Source organism: Lolium rigidum, chromosome 1 (assembly GCF_022539505.1).
Source record: "Lolium rigidum isolate FL_2022 chromosome 1, APGP_CSIRO_Lrig_0.1, whole genome shotgun sequence".
Taxonomy (NCBI): Eukaryota; Viridiplantae; Streptophyta; class Magnoliopsida; order Poales; family Poaceae; genus Lolium; species Lolium rigidum.
Window position 1 is genome coordinate 133,688,913 of NC_061508.1, and position 16,777 is coordinate 133,705,689.

Consider the following 16,777-nt stretch of genomic DNA (forward strand, 5'->3'; position numbering starts at 1 on the left):
GGAGGCGGCCCACTGCCACGGTTCCCGAGTCCAAGCAAGATCTAGATCTAGAGGTAGATCTAGATTGGCCTTTTCTAAAATGTTGAAAGAAATACCACCGGCCCACCAGGCTTGTACCCACGAGCGTGCGCTGGTGCGCTGGCGATAGGCGATTTTGGTGCACCTGCGAAGAGTATCTCCACCGGCGCTACCCAAATAGGCGCCGGCAGGGGCGCCGGCACTGCATCGTTCATTTGGGGATGGTGTTCCCACACCGATGCCCCCATACGGCAGCCCCAAAAAAAATTCAAATGTAAAAATATTTAAAAAAACGAAATTCATACAAATTTAGACTAGTTTTATACAAAAGTGACACGAATTTAAACTAAATGAAACCTGAACTTGAAATTAGACCGAACCCTAATCTACTGGCCGTCAGTTGGGGCATGCGATGGGCCTGCCTCGTCGGCGTTCTTCCCCTTTGCCGCATGAGTATGTGCCCGTCTCTCCGCCCTTGCTTCGCGCATCTGGTGGTGGAGCATAGCCTCTGGCGATGCTGGAGCTTGCCGGCGGCGCTGCCCCCTCAGGGACGCAAGCCACTGGCGATACGCCTTGTTCTGAGCGAGCCTCTTGCTTGCTCGCGGGCGACCGCCTTGGCCTAACGCTGAGCGTTGAGCTCAAGGAGCTTTTGTCACTCCTCCGCCATGAGGAGACGCCCCGCCTCCTCCGTGGCCGCCCGCTGGCGCGAGATCTCGACGACGTGGTCGAAGTTGGCGGCGTTGAAGAACTCCCGCTCCTCCTCCTTCAGCCTCCGGAAGCGCTACGCGTTGAAGGAGGCCAGGATCGCCGCCTGCTCCGGGTCACCGGAGACCTGTAGCTGCTCGCCCCACTGTGCTGCCTCCTCCGCCGCCTCAGCTTCTGCGTCCTCTATGTACGCCTCGTCCCACTCGTCAAACTGTGAGTCGCCAGAGTCATCGGAGTTGAAGTCAATCTCGGGCGTCGGGTTGTGGCTGCGGCAGCTATGGCTGCGGTGGTGGTTTCGGCGCCGATGGCGGCATGCGGCCGTTACGGCCAAGCTTCGAATATGTCGTATTCAGCCGCCGCGGCATTGTTGTGGTGGAGAGGAGAGGATACCGTGGCGGGGGTGATGGAGATGAGAGAGGATAGCGCGGCGGCGAAGAGTAGAGGATAGCGCCGCGGCGGGGGAGGGCGTACTAATAGGGGTTCCAACTAGCCGCACATTAGCCAAGGCGTTGCATTTACGGCGGCATCTGCGCGTGGACCGGTAGTTTCATCGGCGGCCGGCCGCGCTTTAGCCCAGCCATCGCATTTATGATGCACCTGTCGCTTCGAGTCGCTGCCAAGGCGGCCTCACCAGCGAAAACCGACGTGCCGCGAGGCGTCGGCGCGTCCGATTCGCGTCCTTCATGAGGGGGTCGGCACGGGGTTACCGATCTATTGGGCTCGAAACCGGACGCGCCGGTGTGAGCCCTAAAACCACATCGGCCCTCAAATAGCTATCGGGACCGCGCGCCGGTGGAGATGCTCTAAACCTTTTCCTAGTAGTATCAGAAATCTGGCTTTGCACGCGAAAATAACTTGGCTGGCCTTATTACAGAACTGGTCGGTAGTACGCACTAGTACATCCCAGCCTCTCACGCGTTTTTCTTGGACAAAATCTGCAGTGGTGGAAACTCGCAGGTCTAGTTGACCTGCAGACCGCTGACGTGCTTGCATAAGTGCTCACATACCAGTATATAGCTTTCTAGGTCTTCATCGCGAGCTAGGTCGCCGCAGGAGACCAAAGGTAAATTCCTATATATACAACATACAAGCATGTATGTATGTATCCACAATTCCACATGCAGGCGAGACACTGAAGATGTTAGAGCCGGCGTCATCACCATCCTTATCCTTCGCCCAATACTGGGCGATCGTTGCAGCTGCACTGATCCTGTGCGCAGCGCACGTCGACTTTGTCCAGGGAGGTAAGCAGTGCATTGACATATGACATTGACATATTGTATCATCATGAATCTCTGCAATGATCTATGGTTATATTACGATTCCCACTGATGGATATCGAGGTATATATATATTTGCAGGTGGAAGGCGAGGGCGGGCACCTCCGGCTCCCCTACCGCACATGACTCTAGGCAAGAGAAGGGACATCTGGCGCGATCTCCCCTTCCGTAACCACAAGCGGCCGCCGTCATCGACCCCGCCTTCACTACCTTCTCCTCCTCCGGCGGCATCAGACCAACCTCCTCCCGGCAGCCAAAGTTAGTGCTGATAAAGGTGATGCTGATGTAACTTGGCTAAAATAATTCCGGGCTTCCAGATTCCACGTTGCGCGCGCAGCGGCCGGGCTGCCATCATTTCACCATTTAACTGCATGTTAGTATGTTGCTAGGTTTCAGTCTGTTTGACTTGCCATAATGTTTGGTACTCAATGTAAGAAAACAGGATTTAGCGACATTTATACTTTTACTACTTGTTCCGATCCATATTATTTGATATTAAAGTGGATATATCTACAACTAAAATGTATCTAGATACATCTATATTAGAATCAACTAATACGAATCGGAGGGATTAATACAGTTTCTCCTTATATACAATAATACAATGCTAGCTTGCTCTTACCATATTAGCATTGCAAAATCTTGAGAAACCAAATGATGATAGCGCTTGGTATCCATGTATGGGTTGTTCGTTCCCTCCTCAAGTTCAAAGCAGGAAGGGAGGGGCGGAATGATATAGCAATTACATTACTATTTTTCACAGAGAGGCAAATCAGTGTACCTTGATGACTTAATCAAACCGGGCAAATCCTATTTAACACCTAACACGGGGGCTATCTGGTGCTCCGCATACCCCCGCCTCATTGTGGACCTGGCCCATTGTTTCCAACATGATAGATGTTTCCTTGCAATGATACAAAATGTTGCTTTTTCTAGGCAAGCTCGCACCATCGATGTTTCTGTTCTACAGTTCTTTTTTGAAACAAGGCAAAAGACTTACCATTTTCATTGATAAAGAATAAGTTTTAGAGTTTTACATTCTCATACTTGGCCAAAAAGCCAAGCCAAAAAACCTAACACCTACTCTCGTGGAATTACATTACTCAATACTTTCACTCCCGCCATACTCCACGTAGCAACCTCATCTCTAATCTTTGTTATTACCATGTCTGTGGTGGAAGCACACATTTTTCCTTGTGAGATTTTGTAGACGAGGGGTGTGATGTCTTTCGGTCTTTTCCCATCAAGCCAAGGGTCATCCCAAAAAAGTGCCTTCTTTTCATTTCCAGTGGAGATCTTTGTCACCGCGACGAATAGCTCTGCATCTTGGTTGTTGCATGGGTTTCCAAGGCCAACCCATGGTCTTGCGTCATCACTCCATTCATGCCAAAGCCATATCATGGGAAGACCCGAAGCGAATTTAGCGAGGTTTAGAATCCCAAGACCTCCATATTCCTTGGGCTTACACACCATATCCCAACTAACTTTGCGTTTTCCTCCGGTGACTTTATCACTTGCCGCCCAAAGAAAGGCTCTCTGAATGCTATCAATTTTCATGAGCACCTCCACCGGCACATTGAGGACGGTAATGTGGTAGATGACAATGCTAGTGAGGACGGACTTCACAAGGGTGGACCGGCCGGAAATGGTGACATGTTTCCCAATCCATGTCAAGAGCTTGGCGGCCACTTTATTTTCTAACGGTTGGAAGTGTATCCTTTTTTGCCTAGTGACTGAAAGAGGAAGTCCGAGGTACTTCATTGGGAAGCTTGTACGGGAAGCCGGAAAGGCTTGAAGGATGTCATTGAGATCAAGCTCCGTACATTTAATCGCCGCCACTTGACTTTTTGCGCAATTACTGACAAGACCGGTTACATCTCCAAAGTGTTGCAAGGTGGTAGAAAGGTAGTTGATGTCATCGTTGTTGGGAACCATGAAAATAGCGACGTAGTCGGCATAAAGAGATGATAGGGCAAAGGTGGCCGGTCTTTCGATGAGATGATGATAACGTCGATTTGTTGGTGGAGTTCGTGCTTGACAATCCGACTACACGTGCAAAGCTCGTGTGCCAATGCAATCGCTAGGACAATCTCCGGGAGTTACTGATCTTGCGGATGCACGATTAGCCTGGCCAAAAGGTCTTAATGCCTACCTAAAATCGAGAACAAGTAAGAACTAATAATGCAATCAGAATATTGCAGATATAGATGAAACTTTATTGAATAAGATGGGATTCCGAATAGTCGGTCTTGTTCTAGGCATTAGCCTCAAAAGAAGTACACGAAAAGTTGCATCAATGGCTAACTTTTAGTCTAATCAAAATACGAGTCTAAACGTGAAGGCTATATGGGTATTTAAAGGAGGAAAAGGTGGGGTTTCGGTCAGCCATACGTATGGTGGCCGAACCAAACCCTAGAAGGCATTTCCCCTTTCAATACAGACTCTAAAAAGTGGCTGACTTAATTCCTGCGAAAATAACATGAGCCTGGCCCAAAACTAAAGGACGAAATTATGACGTATAATGTTGTGTATTTCATCCAAGTCTTCAATCATTATTATGGTGGTTTCAAAGTTCTGAAATCTCCACTAGTGGCATCCTCTTCAATCCTCACATGTTTGCTGCCATCTTCTTCATGTGTGATCATGCTCCAATGCTTGTCCTTCTCATCCATGCTAGGTCCATCATTCCTAAGAGTAAGAGCATCCCCAGCCGTCTCCCCGACGAGCCCCCTAGGACCGCGTTTTGTCATCCGGATGGACGAAAATGGCCCAGTCGCGCCCCCGGTTCCTCGTTTTCGTCCGGAATAGGCCTCTCATCCGTCCGGAGAGCCCAGGCCATCCCCGACCCCCCGGGGAGCGCTCGGGGACTCCGGACGAAACGAAAGCGCGGGAAACGCCGAGGAAACTTCCCGCGCGTCTGGTGGCCCCAACTTGTCGACGAGAGACACCGATCGTCGTCCTCATCGCATCGTCTTCCGCGCGCTGTAAAAACCTGCCGCCGGTTAGTATTCGCTGGTCGCGTAGCTTCCACGCGGCGAGTTAATGCCGTCGCCTCGGTATCACGCACGCCTACCTCTATTTATCGTCGAACTACCATGCCTGCCCCACATTCACCTCGCTCGCCTTCCCCCAAATCTTCCCCGATCTCGAACAAACCAGCGGCAATCAATCAATGGCGAACGATGGTGCGGCCAACAATGGCTTCGGCCGCCGCTCTCTCCACCAATGGGAGGGACGGCTCCTCCACAGCGCGGGCAACCCAGCGCCGCCGGACTTCCGCACACCGGGAGGATGGAGACTAAGCGTGGGCGGCGTGCCGATCCCGCCGCCGCCAATGGGTCGGGCCGCCCTGGAGGCGGTGATCGACGCAGTGCTCGCCACATTCACCGACGAGCAGCGCGCGGAGCCGCGCTTCTTCCCCGACGCCTACGACTCGTGGACCGAGTTCTTCCTGAAGGAGATATGCCCTAGAGGCAATAATAAAGTGGTTATTATTTATATCTTTGTGTTTATGATAAATGTTTATATATCATGCTATAATTGTATTAACTGAAACAGTGGCGGAGGCAGGAATAAATTTATGGTGTGGCGAAGTCTATAAAGGAAAAAATGCAAGACTCCACAAGATAAATATTACTATGTGTTCACGGGTACAGATGTACTGCATAATCTTAAAATAAATAGTTTTCTAAAATACCTGACTAAACGAAAATAATTTGAACGAGCGATCAACAATTTTAGCTAATTCAACAACGGATGATCTGCATAGAAAATTAGAAACATAGAAACAACAAAAAAATAAATTAATAAATAGTAGAGTTATATTAGGAAAGAAAGGCATGTTATTCAGGGAAGAAAAATACGTACCCATAATGAACTTTTATTTGCTTGGCAGTGGCATTCTTCTACCTTTCGCTTGGAAGTCTTTCTTTATTTCTGCAAGATCAAGTCCTTTAAATATTCCCCGCTCGATGTAGCACACCATCAAGTCATTAAGCCAACCGTCAGACATTTTATTGCGCAACTCGGTCTTGATAATTTTCATAGCTGAGAATGCCCTTTCGACAGATGCCGTTGCTACCGGTAGTAGGAGCGCCAACTCAATAAGGCGATAAACCAAAGGAAACATGATATGCCTTTCAAGTTCAAACATCTGCTTTGCTAGGCTTGCAAGATCATAACAAACTCTAAATTGATCATGTCTTCTCATATGGGTGATAAATAACTGGAGGTCAACTGTTATACTCTTACGATCATCAGAGGAGAAATCAGCATCATATATTTCCGTAAGATTAGCAATTTTTTTCACATCAAACTTAGCAAATGAGTCTCTTGGATCAAGACAAGCAAAGCCACTTAGCAATTCTGAAGTTGTATCACTAAAGCGATGATCCAACTCTGTGGTGATGGCATCTATAGATGCATAGAAGATATCAACACGAAAAAATGATCTTGAGTGATGTTGTTTCTCCCCCCTTTTCTTGATTGACCAAATCTTGGTACAGCTTCATCCATATTTGGCAATGGGATATCATTTTCATTGCAAAAGGTTTTCACTTCTTCAAACAGTGGTTCCCAACCATGGTTCCTCATGTCTATCAAGCATGATCGCACATCGGTGACCAAAGACATTGCTTCTACAATATTTTGATCCTTCTTTTGCAAGATAAGTGATAACTCATTTGTTATGCGAAGGATTTTCAACATCAACTTCATGATGAACACAAAAGTAAAAGACTCCATTATATGCACCAAACCTCCAGCCCTAGAAGGATTACGCTCATCCTTGTGCACAATACCAAGTACTTCTATTACTGCCTCCCACATTGATTCAATACGAGCTAAAGTTGTGTAATGAGATCCCCATCTTGTATCTCCCGGTCTTGCCAATGATGTTTCCTGATTTTTGCCTCTTCCCGAGAAAATATCTCCACTCTCCAATTTAGCCAAGAGAATTCTACGTTGTTTGTCAAGCAATATATCTTTCCTCTTGCAAGATGCACTACTGCTGCTAACAATCAATGACACATATTCGAAGAAATCCTCAAAAGATGAACAACATCTTGAGACAGCAACAACTACTAATTGCAACCGGTGAGCAAAACAATGCATATAGAAAGCATATGGGTTCTCGTCACGGACAAGTTTTTGAACACCATTGAATTCTCCTCTCATATTCGAAGCCCCGTCATACCCCTGCCCTCGTAAATTTGCAATAAGTAGCCCATGCTTACCAAGCACCTCACACAATGCTTTCTTTAATGCTTCGGCTGTTGTTTCGGTGACATGCTTGATACATAGAAATCTTTCAATGACCTCTCCCTTCTTTACATACCTGCAGAAAGTAGAAAAGATGTACAATTAGTTAATTAGAACAATTATAATTCTCAAACAAACAATTAAACAAATAACAAACTAGACAATGACATACCTCACAACAACGGCCATTTGTTCTTTGATTGATATATCACGAGATTCATCGATAAGAACTGAAAAGAGGCCATCTCCCATCTCTTGCTTTATTGCTTTACAGACCCCCTCTGCACAACTTTTTGCAAGATCCTTCTGAATTGTTGGAGAAATCATCTGGGCATTTTTAGGACATAGCTCATCAAATGCAATCCTCACTTCCTCCTTTCTTTCTTTGTACCAATCAAGCATCTCGAGAAAATTACCCTTATTTAAGGAAAGTACAGACTCATCATGTCCACGGAATGGTTCACCTTGCAATGCAAGATAACTTACAATGCCCAAAGATGTTTCTAACCGGGTCTCATACTTGACTAGTGATTCTTTGGTATAGGTTGTAACCTTATGTTTCACACTTGAGCGTTGATTTTTGTAATCCTCATATGCTGTCCTTGCTTGATTATGTATGCTATTTGCGCCACCAACATGAAGAGGGAATGCTCTGTATGCATTTTTCCAAGTAGTAAAGCCATCTTTGGTGAAGGTAGTGTGACCAAATTTTTCATCCACCGGATCTTTTCTAAAAAGAAAGCAATAGAAGCAATAAGCTGCATTCTTCTCCACACTATATTCCAACCAAGTATGTTTGGTATACCATGCTTCACAAAAGGTCCTATCAAAATGATCTCGGAGATAAACATGACCAACTGGTCGAGTTGGACCCCTCGCCACATATGCCAATCTAACTTCATCTCTAATATTGGGGTGAAATTTGTCAATTGGAATACGAATCCCTGGATCAGGCTCAATGTGGTCTGAGTTCCACTCTTCAATGAGATCATCTTCCCCTTGATCAGCTATAATATCATCAACAAGAATTTCCACTTCATTGTCTGCCTCTTGCATAGGCACATCAATCTGCACATCTTCTTGGTCTTGGGGATATTCTTCTCCTCCTTGTCCAGGAACAACATCAGGATGCGGAGCTGGGTTAGAGCTGCTAGTGCGAGATGCTTTGGCAAAGAGGCTCTTTATATCTGTACATCAATTCAACAAAATTACGGGAGCCAACAGAAAATTAATCAATTCATCATTGAGAAAACCAGGCAACTAATCAATCAATTAATCATTCAGACTACAGAGCAGTACGTACTTTATACACTCGCGCTTATTTATTCCGGTCAACAAACAGATTAGTTTCAGAATTTGAAGTGCAGTTTCAGTTCCAAAATCGAATACCTTGCGTTCTGAATTTGGGGTTCTTCTTCGACGCCATATCCTTATTCTCCTAGTCCTCCTAGCATCCTTGCAGGTCGTGGCCTAGGATCCTCTCCTTTGCCGGCGCCGGCGGCCGCGGTTCTTGCGCTCGATCGGTACAATCACGACTTGGCGACTCGGCGAGGCGACAGGCGAGGGTTTCGCCAAGCACGGAAGTTGCCGATCGATCGGCACAGGCTCCTGTATTGTTTCCGTGTCGTGAATCGTGATGCCCCTTGCCCCAGTGCTATACCGATGGCTACCAGGCAGGGCCCAACAATCACAATGCACCAAGGCCCAACACGGAGATGCCCATCGATCCTTCTGTTTCTGTAGTCTGTAGACAAGCGTGAACAACAAAAAACCTGAACGGGTGAACCTAACGCATATATATACCTAGTATTAACGCAAAATTTTAGGTATGGCGGCCGCCAAACCTCGCCATACTGCTAGCTCCGCCCCTGAACTGAAACATTAGTACATGTGTGATATGTAGACAACAAAGAAGTCCCTAGTATGCCTCTTAAACTAGCTTGTTGATTAATGGATGATTAGTTTCATAATCATGAACATTGGATGTTATTAATAACAAGGTTATATCATTGTATGAATGATGTAATGGACACACCCAATTAAGCATAGCATAAGATCACGTCATTGAGTTATTTGCTATAAGCTTTCGATACATAGTTACCTAGTCCTTATGACCATGAGATCATGTAAATCACTTATACCGGAAAGGTACTTTGATTACACCAAACGCCACTGCGTAAATGGGTGGTTATAAAGGTGGGATTAAGTATCCGGAAAGTATGAGTTGAGGCATATGGATCAACAGTGGGATTTGTCCATCCCGATGACGGATAGATATACTCTGGGCCCTCTCGGTGGGATGTCGTCTAATGTCTTGCAAGCATATGAATAAGTTCATAAGAGACCACATACCACGGTACGGGTAAAGAGTACTTGTCAGGAGACGAGGTTGAACAAGGTATAGAGTGATACCGAAGATCAAACCTCGGACAAGTAAAATATCGCGTGACAAAGGTTTTTAATTGGTATCGTATGTGAATGGTTCATTCGATCACTAAAGTCATCGTTGAATATGTGGGAGCCATTATGGATCTCCAGATCCCGCTATTGCTTATTGGTCGGAGTGAGTACTCAACCATGTCCACATAGTTCACGAACCGTAGGGTGACACACTTAAAGTTGGATGTTGAAATGGTAGAACTTGAATATGGAATGGAGTTCGAATATTTGTTCGGAGTCCCGGATGAGATCCCGGACATCACGAGGAGTTCGGAATGGTCCGGAGAATAAGATTCATATATAGGAAGTCATATTCCAAGTTTGGAAATGATCCGGTGCATTTATGGCAGGTTCTAGAAGGTTCTAGAAAAGTCCGGAAGAAACGCACTATGGAAGGTGGAGTCCCGGAAGGACTCCACAAGCTTGGCCAGCCAAACCCTAAAGGAGGAGTCCCAGGTGGGCTCCACCTAGAGGTGGCCGGCCACCCCACCTCAAGGAAAGGTGGGAGTCCCACCTTGAGTGGGACTCCCTCCTTGAGTAGGTTTCCCACATATGGGAGGTTTTAGTGTTGGGGTCTTATTCGAAGACTTGGACTACAACTCTTGGGGCTTCCACCTATATAATGAGGGGCATAGGAGAGGGGGCTGACAACTTCAAGCCTCAGCCTTGGCCGCACCCCTTAGAGGGCCGGCGCCCAATCCCTCTCTCTCCCCAAACCCTAGCGGTTTCTCTCCTCCACCACATCCCGCACGCTTAAGCGAAGCTCCGCCGGATTTCTCCACCACCACCGACACCACGCCGTCGTGCTGTCGGATTCAAGAGGAGCTACTACTTCCGCTGCCCGCTGGAACGGGGAGGTGGACGTCGTCTTCATCAACAACCGAACGTGTGACCGAGTACGGAGGTGCTGCCCGTTCGTGGCGCCGGAAGCGATCGTGATCAAGATCTTCTACGCGCTTTTGCAAGCGGCAAGTGAACGTCTACCGAAGCAACAAGAGCCTCATCTTGTAGGCTTTGGAATCTCTTCAAGGGTGAGACTCGATACCCCCTCGTTGCTACCGTCTTCTAGATTGCATCTTGGCTTGGATTGCGTGTTCGCGGTAGGAAAATTTTTGTTTTCTATGCAACGTTATCCTACACTTCCGGCGCAGGTACGAGCGCGAACTCGCCGCGTATGACGGCCCTCATCCTCCTCCGGCAAGGAACAATGCCGCCGGCCGCCGCCGGTGGTGGAGCGCGCCTGGCCACACCCTCCCGAATGTGCTCGCGCACATCGAGGGCGGTAATTCCCCCGTCCTGGAAATGCCGCCGCTGGAGGCGGCTACTGTGTCGTGCCGGCGCGGCAGCTCCTGGATGCCGAGGAGGATGGCGCCGCCGCCCCAGGACGACGCTCGTCTCGAGTGACAACGATGACGGCGGTGACTACACGGCCTTCTACCGCCATTTCGGCATGTAGGAGGCCGGTTTTAGTTTAAGTTTAAGTTATCCCCATGCGAATTCAAATATATGTACGAATTCGTCCTTTTTATGTACGAACTCACCTCTATATGTTAAATATCATTAAATTTCGCTTATGTTTGAACGAGCTTCGCCCAATTTTGTCTGAATTCGCCGTATTACGTCAAAATACTTACATCCATCCTAGGCTCGCGGCTGGGAAAATGGGCCTCCCCAGGCCAATTTTTACATCCATCCGGCGCTAAATAGCGCCGGATTTCGGCCTGGGGAGCCCCAACGGCTGAAGATGCTCTAACAAACACATCTTATTTAGGCAGCATCATATTCTCAGGTATATGAGGAATAGTTCCAAGAAACGAAAGTACCTGATAGTTAAGTTGTTTGGCACGAGCTCGAGTGATTGGTCCTTGTATTTGTGTGGCTGTAGGTACAGTGGTTGTATCAATAGATGGGATGTCCTCATCAAGAGAGGTGCGAACCGTGGGAGCCCTCCCCCTCAACTTATGGACATGCCCTTGTTCGGTGGCCTCCCAGAGAATGTGATGAAGTGGATCAATGGCCAACACAAAGAGGAGAGGAGACAATAGGTCCCCTTGTCGGAGCCCCCTTCCATGCTTGATGGGGTCTCCAGCGATGCCATTGAGAAGCACTCTTGAAGATGAGGTTGATAGGAGGGCAGCGGTCCAATCCCGAAATCTGCTTTGGAAGCCCAAGTGTTGGAGCAAAACCATCAAGTAGTCCCATCTAACTGAGTCAAATGTTTTTTTGATGTCAAGCTTGAATAGAAGCGTTGGCGTTTTGGACCTATGCAATTTCCTTGCCAAGTTCCGAACATACAAGAAGTTGTCAAGGATACTCCTTTTCTTAATGAAGGAACTTTGGGCATTTCAGACAAGCATATTCATGTAGGGTGCAAGACGAGTGGCCAACATCTTGGATATTAATTTTGTGATGGCATGAATGAGGCTTCTTGCGCGGAAGTCGGTGATCTCCTCCGGTCCTTCTTTCTTTGGAATGAGAGCAATTTTAGCGGAGTTGAGCCAATGAAGGTGATTTGTGCGCAAGCTCGAAAATTGGTTGACCACCGCCATGACATCGACCTTTATTGTGCCCCAACAAGCTTTTAAAAAAGCCCCCGTAAAGCCATCCGGGCCCGGGGCTTTATCACAAGCGGTCCCATCAACCGTGGTTTTGACTTCCTCCTCCATGAACTCACCATTGAGGAGTGATAAGTCACAATGTGTGGAAGGAATCGTTGTCCAATTGAAGTTTTTAGATCGCGGAGGGCCCTTTTGATTATGTTTTTGAAGTGGTTGTGTATGATGCTCTTCTTTTGGTCATGCTCCGTGACCCACCCATTATTGTGCTTGAGGCGTAGAATGTGATTCTTCCATTTTCGTGCATTGACACGTAGATGGAAAAATCTAGTGTTCGCACCCCCCTCTTTTAACGTTGTTATCCTTGAGGCTTCTCTCTTCCTTGATCTCTCTAGGGCCGCCAACCCTATGACTCTCTTCTTCAATCTTGATCTAAGCTATATTTCTTTATTGGAGAGCAATCTATTTTCTTGCGCCGTATCAAGTTGGAGGATGACCTCCAACGCCATTGGAAGCTCAACCTTAGCTTTGGAGAAAAGCCCTTTGCTCCACTTCCTCAATTTCTTCCCGGTGTTCTTTAGTTTGTGAAAAAGGCGTTGACACGGTTCGACATGATTGGTATTATCATTCCAAGCTCCATTGACAATCTCCGCAAATCCTAGCATTTTTATCCAAAAGTTTTCGAAGCGAAAGGATTTTGGCTTTTTAGGGCCACATTCATTTGCAAGAAGGAGAGGGCAATGGTTGGATAATGACGATGAGAGGGCATGTAATATGTGGTTGGAGAAAGTGACATCCCAATCTTCATTGCAAAAGAAGGCATCAAACTTGCTCAAGTAAGGTCTTGTTGTTCGTTGCTCCATGTGAATTGGCAGTTTTGATGATTTATCTCCTTGAGGTCACAAGTGTTTAGCGCGTTGCGGAATCTCACAATTTGACTACGGTTGGAGTTGGCTCTATTTTTATCTCTAGCGCGATAAATTTGGTTGAAATCTCCATTAACTAACCATCTTGTTCCGGTTGGTGGTTTAGCGGCCACAAGCTCCGCAAAGAGGGCGCCCTTGAGGTTTGAACGAGTCGGCCCGTATACGAGTGGTTAGCTTGAAGGAAATATCCGTGCCAACAATGGCCATCATGGCTGAGAGGGTAAAAGTACCGACGGCAATGTTAGTCGCATGCACTGTTGTGTCATCCCAAAGAATCAAGATACCTCCTCTAGTACCGGTCTTTGGGCAAACTGCTTTAGTCTATGTCCTCTCAGGTGAGCGACAGTAAACGCATCAACAGCTTGAAGCTTTGTCTCTTGCAATTGCAAGCATACAATTTGACAGGAAGTGGATGCCACAAGGTCGGAGAAAACATCGCGACGTTTCGAGCAATTCAGACCCCGTGGGTTCCAACTCATGCAATTAACAGTGAGGTCTAACATTTGGAAACAAGGTAAACGTCTGATAAGTCTGCTTAGTCATACAAACATAACACAGGTTGCAAACATGCAGCAAATGATTCTGGGCATGTCAGAAGGGGCGCCTGAACCTGCACGAACAAAGGCGTTTGCTAAGCCGTGGTCAAAACCAACTGCGTTGGTGGACTAACAGAGACATGGGCAGGTTTTTGCACCTCAATCTCCTCTATGTTCTGGGCATCAATCATGGTACTGACGTGTATAGGAGTATGTACCTCTACCTCCTCTCTGCACATGTTATTGATCAGCAGCAGCGCGGTGTCAACAATGACATCCTGCATCTGATGTTGCTCCTTCAAGCAAGGTGTAGATGGCGAGCGACTGGCGTTTCAGTTGTTTACTTCAATTTTGGTACTTCGTTAGTTACATTTTTTCGTAGATTTCATTTTTGGTTATGTAAATTTTATGTTACATTTCTTGGTTTTTTCAACGTCCAGAGAACGGCAACTCACCCGTGGGCGTGGAGGTGGGCAGAGGATAGGCTGTGGGCCTGAAGGAGGAGTGGCTGCTCGGGATTGGGATTTCCGGTTACTACGGTTACCGGAAAATGTCGAGCGCTTACTAGCCCAAAAAAAAAAATCAAACTAATTTTGAATATTTTTTTTCAAGATCGATTAATTGGGATTTAACACACTGTGTACATAACACTGGTGTTGCCGTGGTGGTGTTTCCTAAGTGCAATGATCTCTAGTCGGCATGTCACAGGTTAGACCCACAACGCCGTGGTTTTTGCATTGTTTTGCAATAAATCTCAAAACGAAGATCTTCTTGGGCGGTGGGCCGAAGTTCCCTAGTGGCCTAATTTTTCTCTCGCACTGGCCTATGTGGAATGCCCATCGAGGCCAGGTCGCCCTCCCACTCCCAGTCTCCCACAAGACTCTGTTATCCGAGTAAATTTCCATCCCATCTCGCATCTGTTCCTGAAATTTGAGTCCCAAAACAGCGTCTCGCATCCGGCAGCCTACAGGCTACACGGCTTCCCGCCTACGAAACGAAACAGAGTCGAACTCGAATTGCCTTGATGGAAACCGAGGAAGAATTACCCACCTGGGCATGCAATCTACTCCACGAAACCAAACAGAGTCCGACTCCCGCTCCAACTCGGTTTCCACCTGGGCTCGATATAGCCCTTCTGCTCCCGAGGCCGATCTCATCACCCACACACCTACGCGCCGCGGATCAACCCTAGGAGACACCGATGATGATGGCCATGCGTGTGTCCGACGTGCTGCCTCCTCCGCCCAGCTTCCCGGCGTGCATGTCCGGCCGCTCGCGTCTGCCGCTATCATCGGGTGCCGCGTTGCCGCCGCTGGCCGAGTCTGAGGACGAATATCCGGTCTTCGCCGACGACGAGTACAGGGCGTTGATGCTCGCCGAGTTCGGCCCGCTGATGCCGCTGCTCTCGCGGGACGAAATCCAGGCGACCATACTCACCGACGACGCCGAGATCCATGCACCCCCGCTGCTGCCCGAGGACGACGGCTTGAAGGTCTGCCCGCCAATCCCGCCGTGCCCGGCCGACAGCAAGAAGAGGAAGAATCCGCCACCGCCGCCGCAGCCGTCCAAAGAGGAGGACGCCATCGACGAGCCAAGCCCACGGCCGTCCAAGCGGCCCAAGCTGCCGTCGGCAAGGAGGACGAACAAGATGATGGCGACCTGCCTCCTGAAGCGGAGCCACAGCGCGCCCGAGCCCTGGGAATCCGCCCTCTGGTGCCACTGCAACGAGCTCCCCCGTCCCTGCGCTCTGCACCAGAACGCGCCCGGATGGCGGTGGATGAAGGAACACGACCAGAAACCGCCCGTCGGAAGCGACGACGGCATCACGGTGCCAAAGAGTCGAACCGACGGCAAGAGGTTGGCCCTCAGGTACATGCGGTGGCGCTGCAGGGTGTGGATGCCCACCCGCTTCTACGCCGAGCATGCCTAGCTGATCAACATGGAGCTCTAGGAGGAGGACTGCTGGGTACTAGAGTAAAGTCACTAGACTATGTTGACTCTCGAGGAGTTCAGAGTCCATTTGTAGTAGAACAATATGATTGCTGCGCCATTGTTTCTTGATGTTGTCTACATTTTGTTAAAACTCTGAAAACACAGTGAGTTCAGACTTCAGAGTCCATTTGTATTGCTGTTGTCGACAATTGGTTTTGTAGTCTGAAAATGATCGATGTAATTGTTGGCCCCATCATACGTGCACAAAATAGCGATGTACTGAACGATTAGATCGTGGTGTCTACAGCTACTATCAGATGTACTAACACGAAATCCATTCGCTGGTGTTCTCTGCTCCCTGTCGATAAGATTGAGCTAAATGGAAGAATTCAATGAATTACCAACTCATTCACTTGGTCCATCTAAGAAGAAGAGAGTTACTCTAAAGACTAAATCTACTCTAAGAGGAGACATCATACAGCTAATATGCTCGTCCTGCCAGAATGCCTGATAAAACATTTTAATATGTAACACCTGATAAGTGTTCTAAGCAGCACGATTTAGATGTCAATTATCTAACCTGTAAAATTGATCAAACTCACCTGAGCCTCTTTTGATGCTCGGACACTTCAAACGCATCAGTCAAATCATCATCGGACACATCAGTTTTCTAAGGAGTGCCGATCGCAGCCTCTCCTGCATATAATGAAAAGAACATTGTTATACTTATCTGAAACCATCAGGGAATAGTCTACATATTATCTAACTGTTACTAAGCTCGTGAAAAAACATAGGGACGTCAAAGTACCAACCAACGGCATCAAAAGAGAACATGAGAACTCAAAACGAGCAGAGTAGTATTACTAGACTACCTGAATTTGAACCGAAACCTTTCCAGATGTTTCAAGGTTTAAAGTGTTAGCTCCACCATACTGAACACAATTATGGTTCCAAAGGGGAAACCCATAGGCAAATAAACAGATCATTTCATATGTATATTTTGTATCGACCATACGTAACCATTTCATTAGACTGCCTTGCCCTTATCGTTATCAGGGTGAGCTAAATGTAAAGAAGTCAATAAGGTGATCGCCAAACGTTCATTATATGAGTAAGCTATTAAAAGC

The 16,777-nt window shown here is 47.5% G+C and overlaps 1 protein-coding gene across 1 annotated transcript; it reads right to left on the reverse strand.

The window, feature by feature from the left end:
- Positions 1-6,416: 6,416 nt before the first annotated feature.
- LOC124651826 (zinc finger MYM-type protein 1-like) lies at positions 6,417-8,988 on the reverse strand. The gene is made up of 3 exons (XM_047190859.1): positions 8,652-8,988; positions 7,435-8,449; positions 6,417-7,338 (listed from the first exon to the last, which is right to left on the reverse strand). The coding sequence occupies exons 1-3, from the start codon at positions 8,686-8,688 to the stop codon at positions 6,417-6,419; spliced, it is 1,974 nt and encodes a 657-aa protein (XP_047046815.1). The 5' UTR covers positions 8,689-8,988.
- Positions 8,989-16,777: the final 7,789 nt, after the last annotated feature.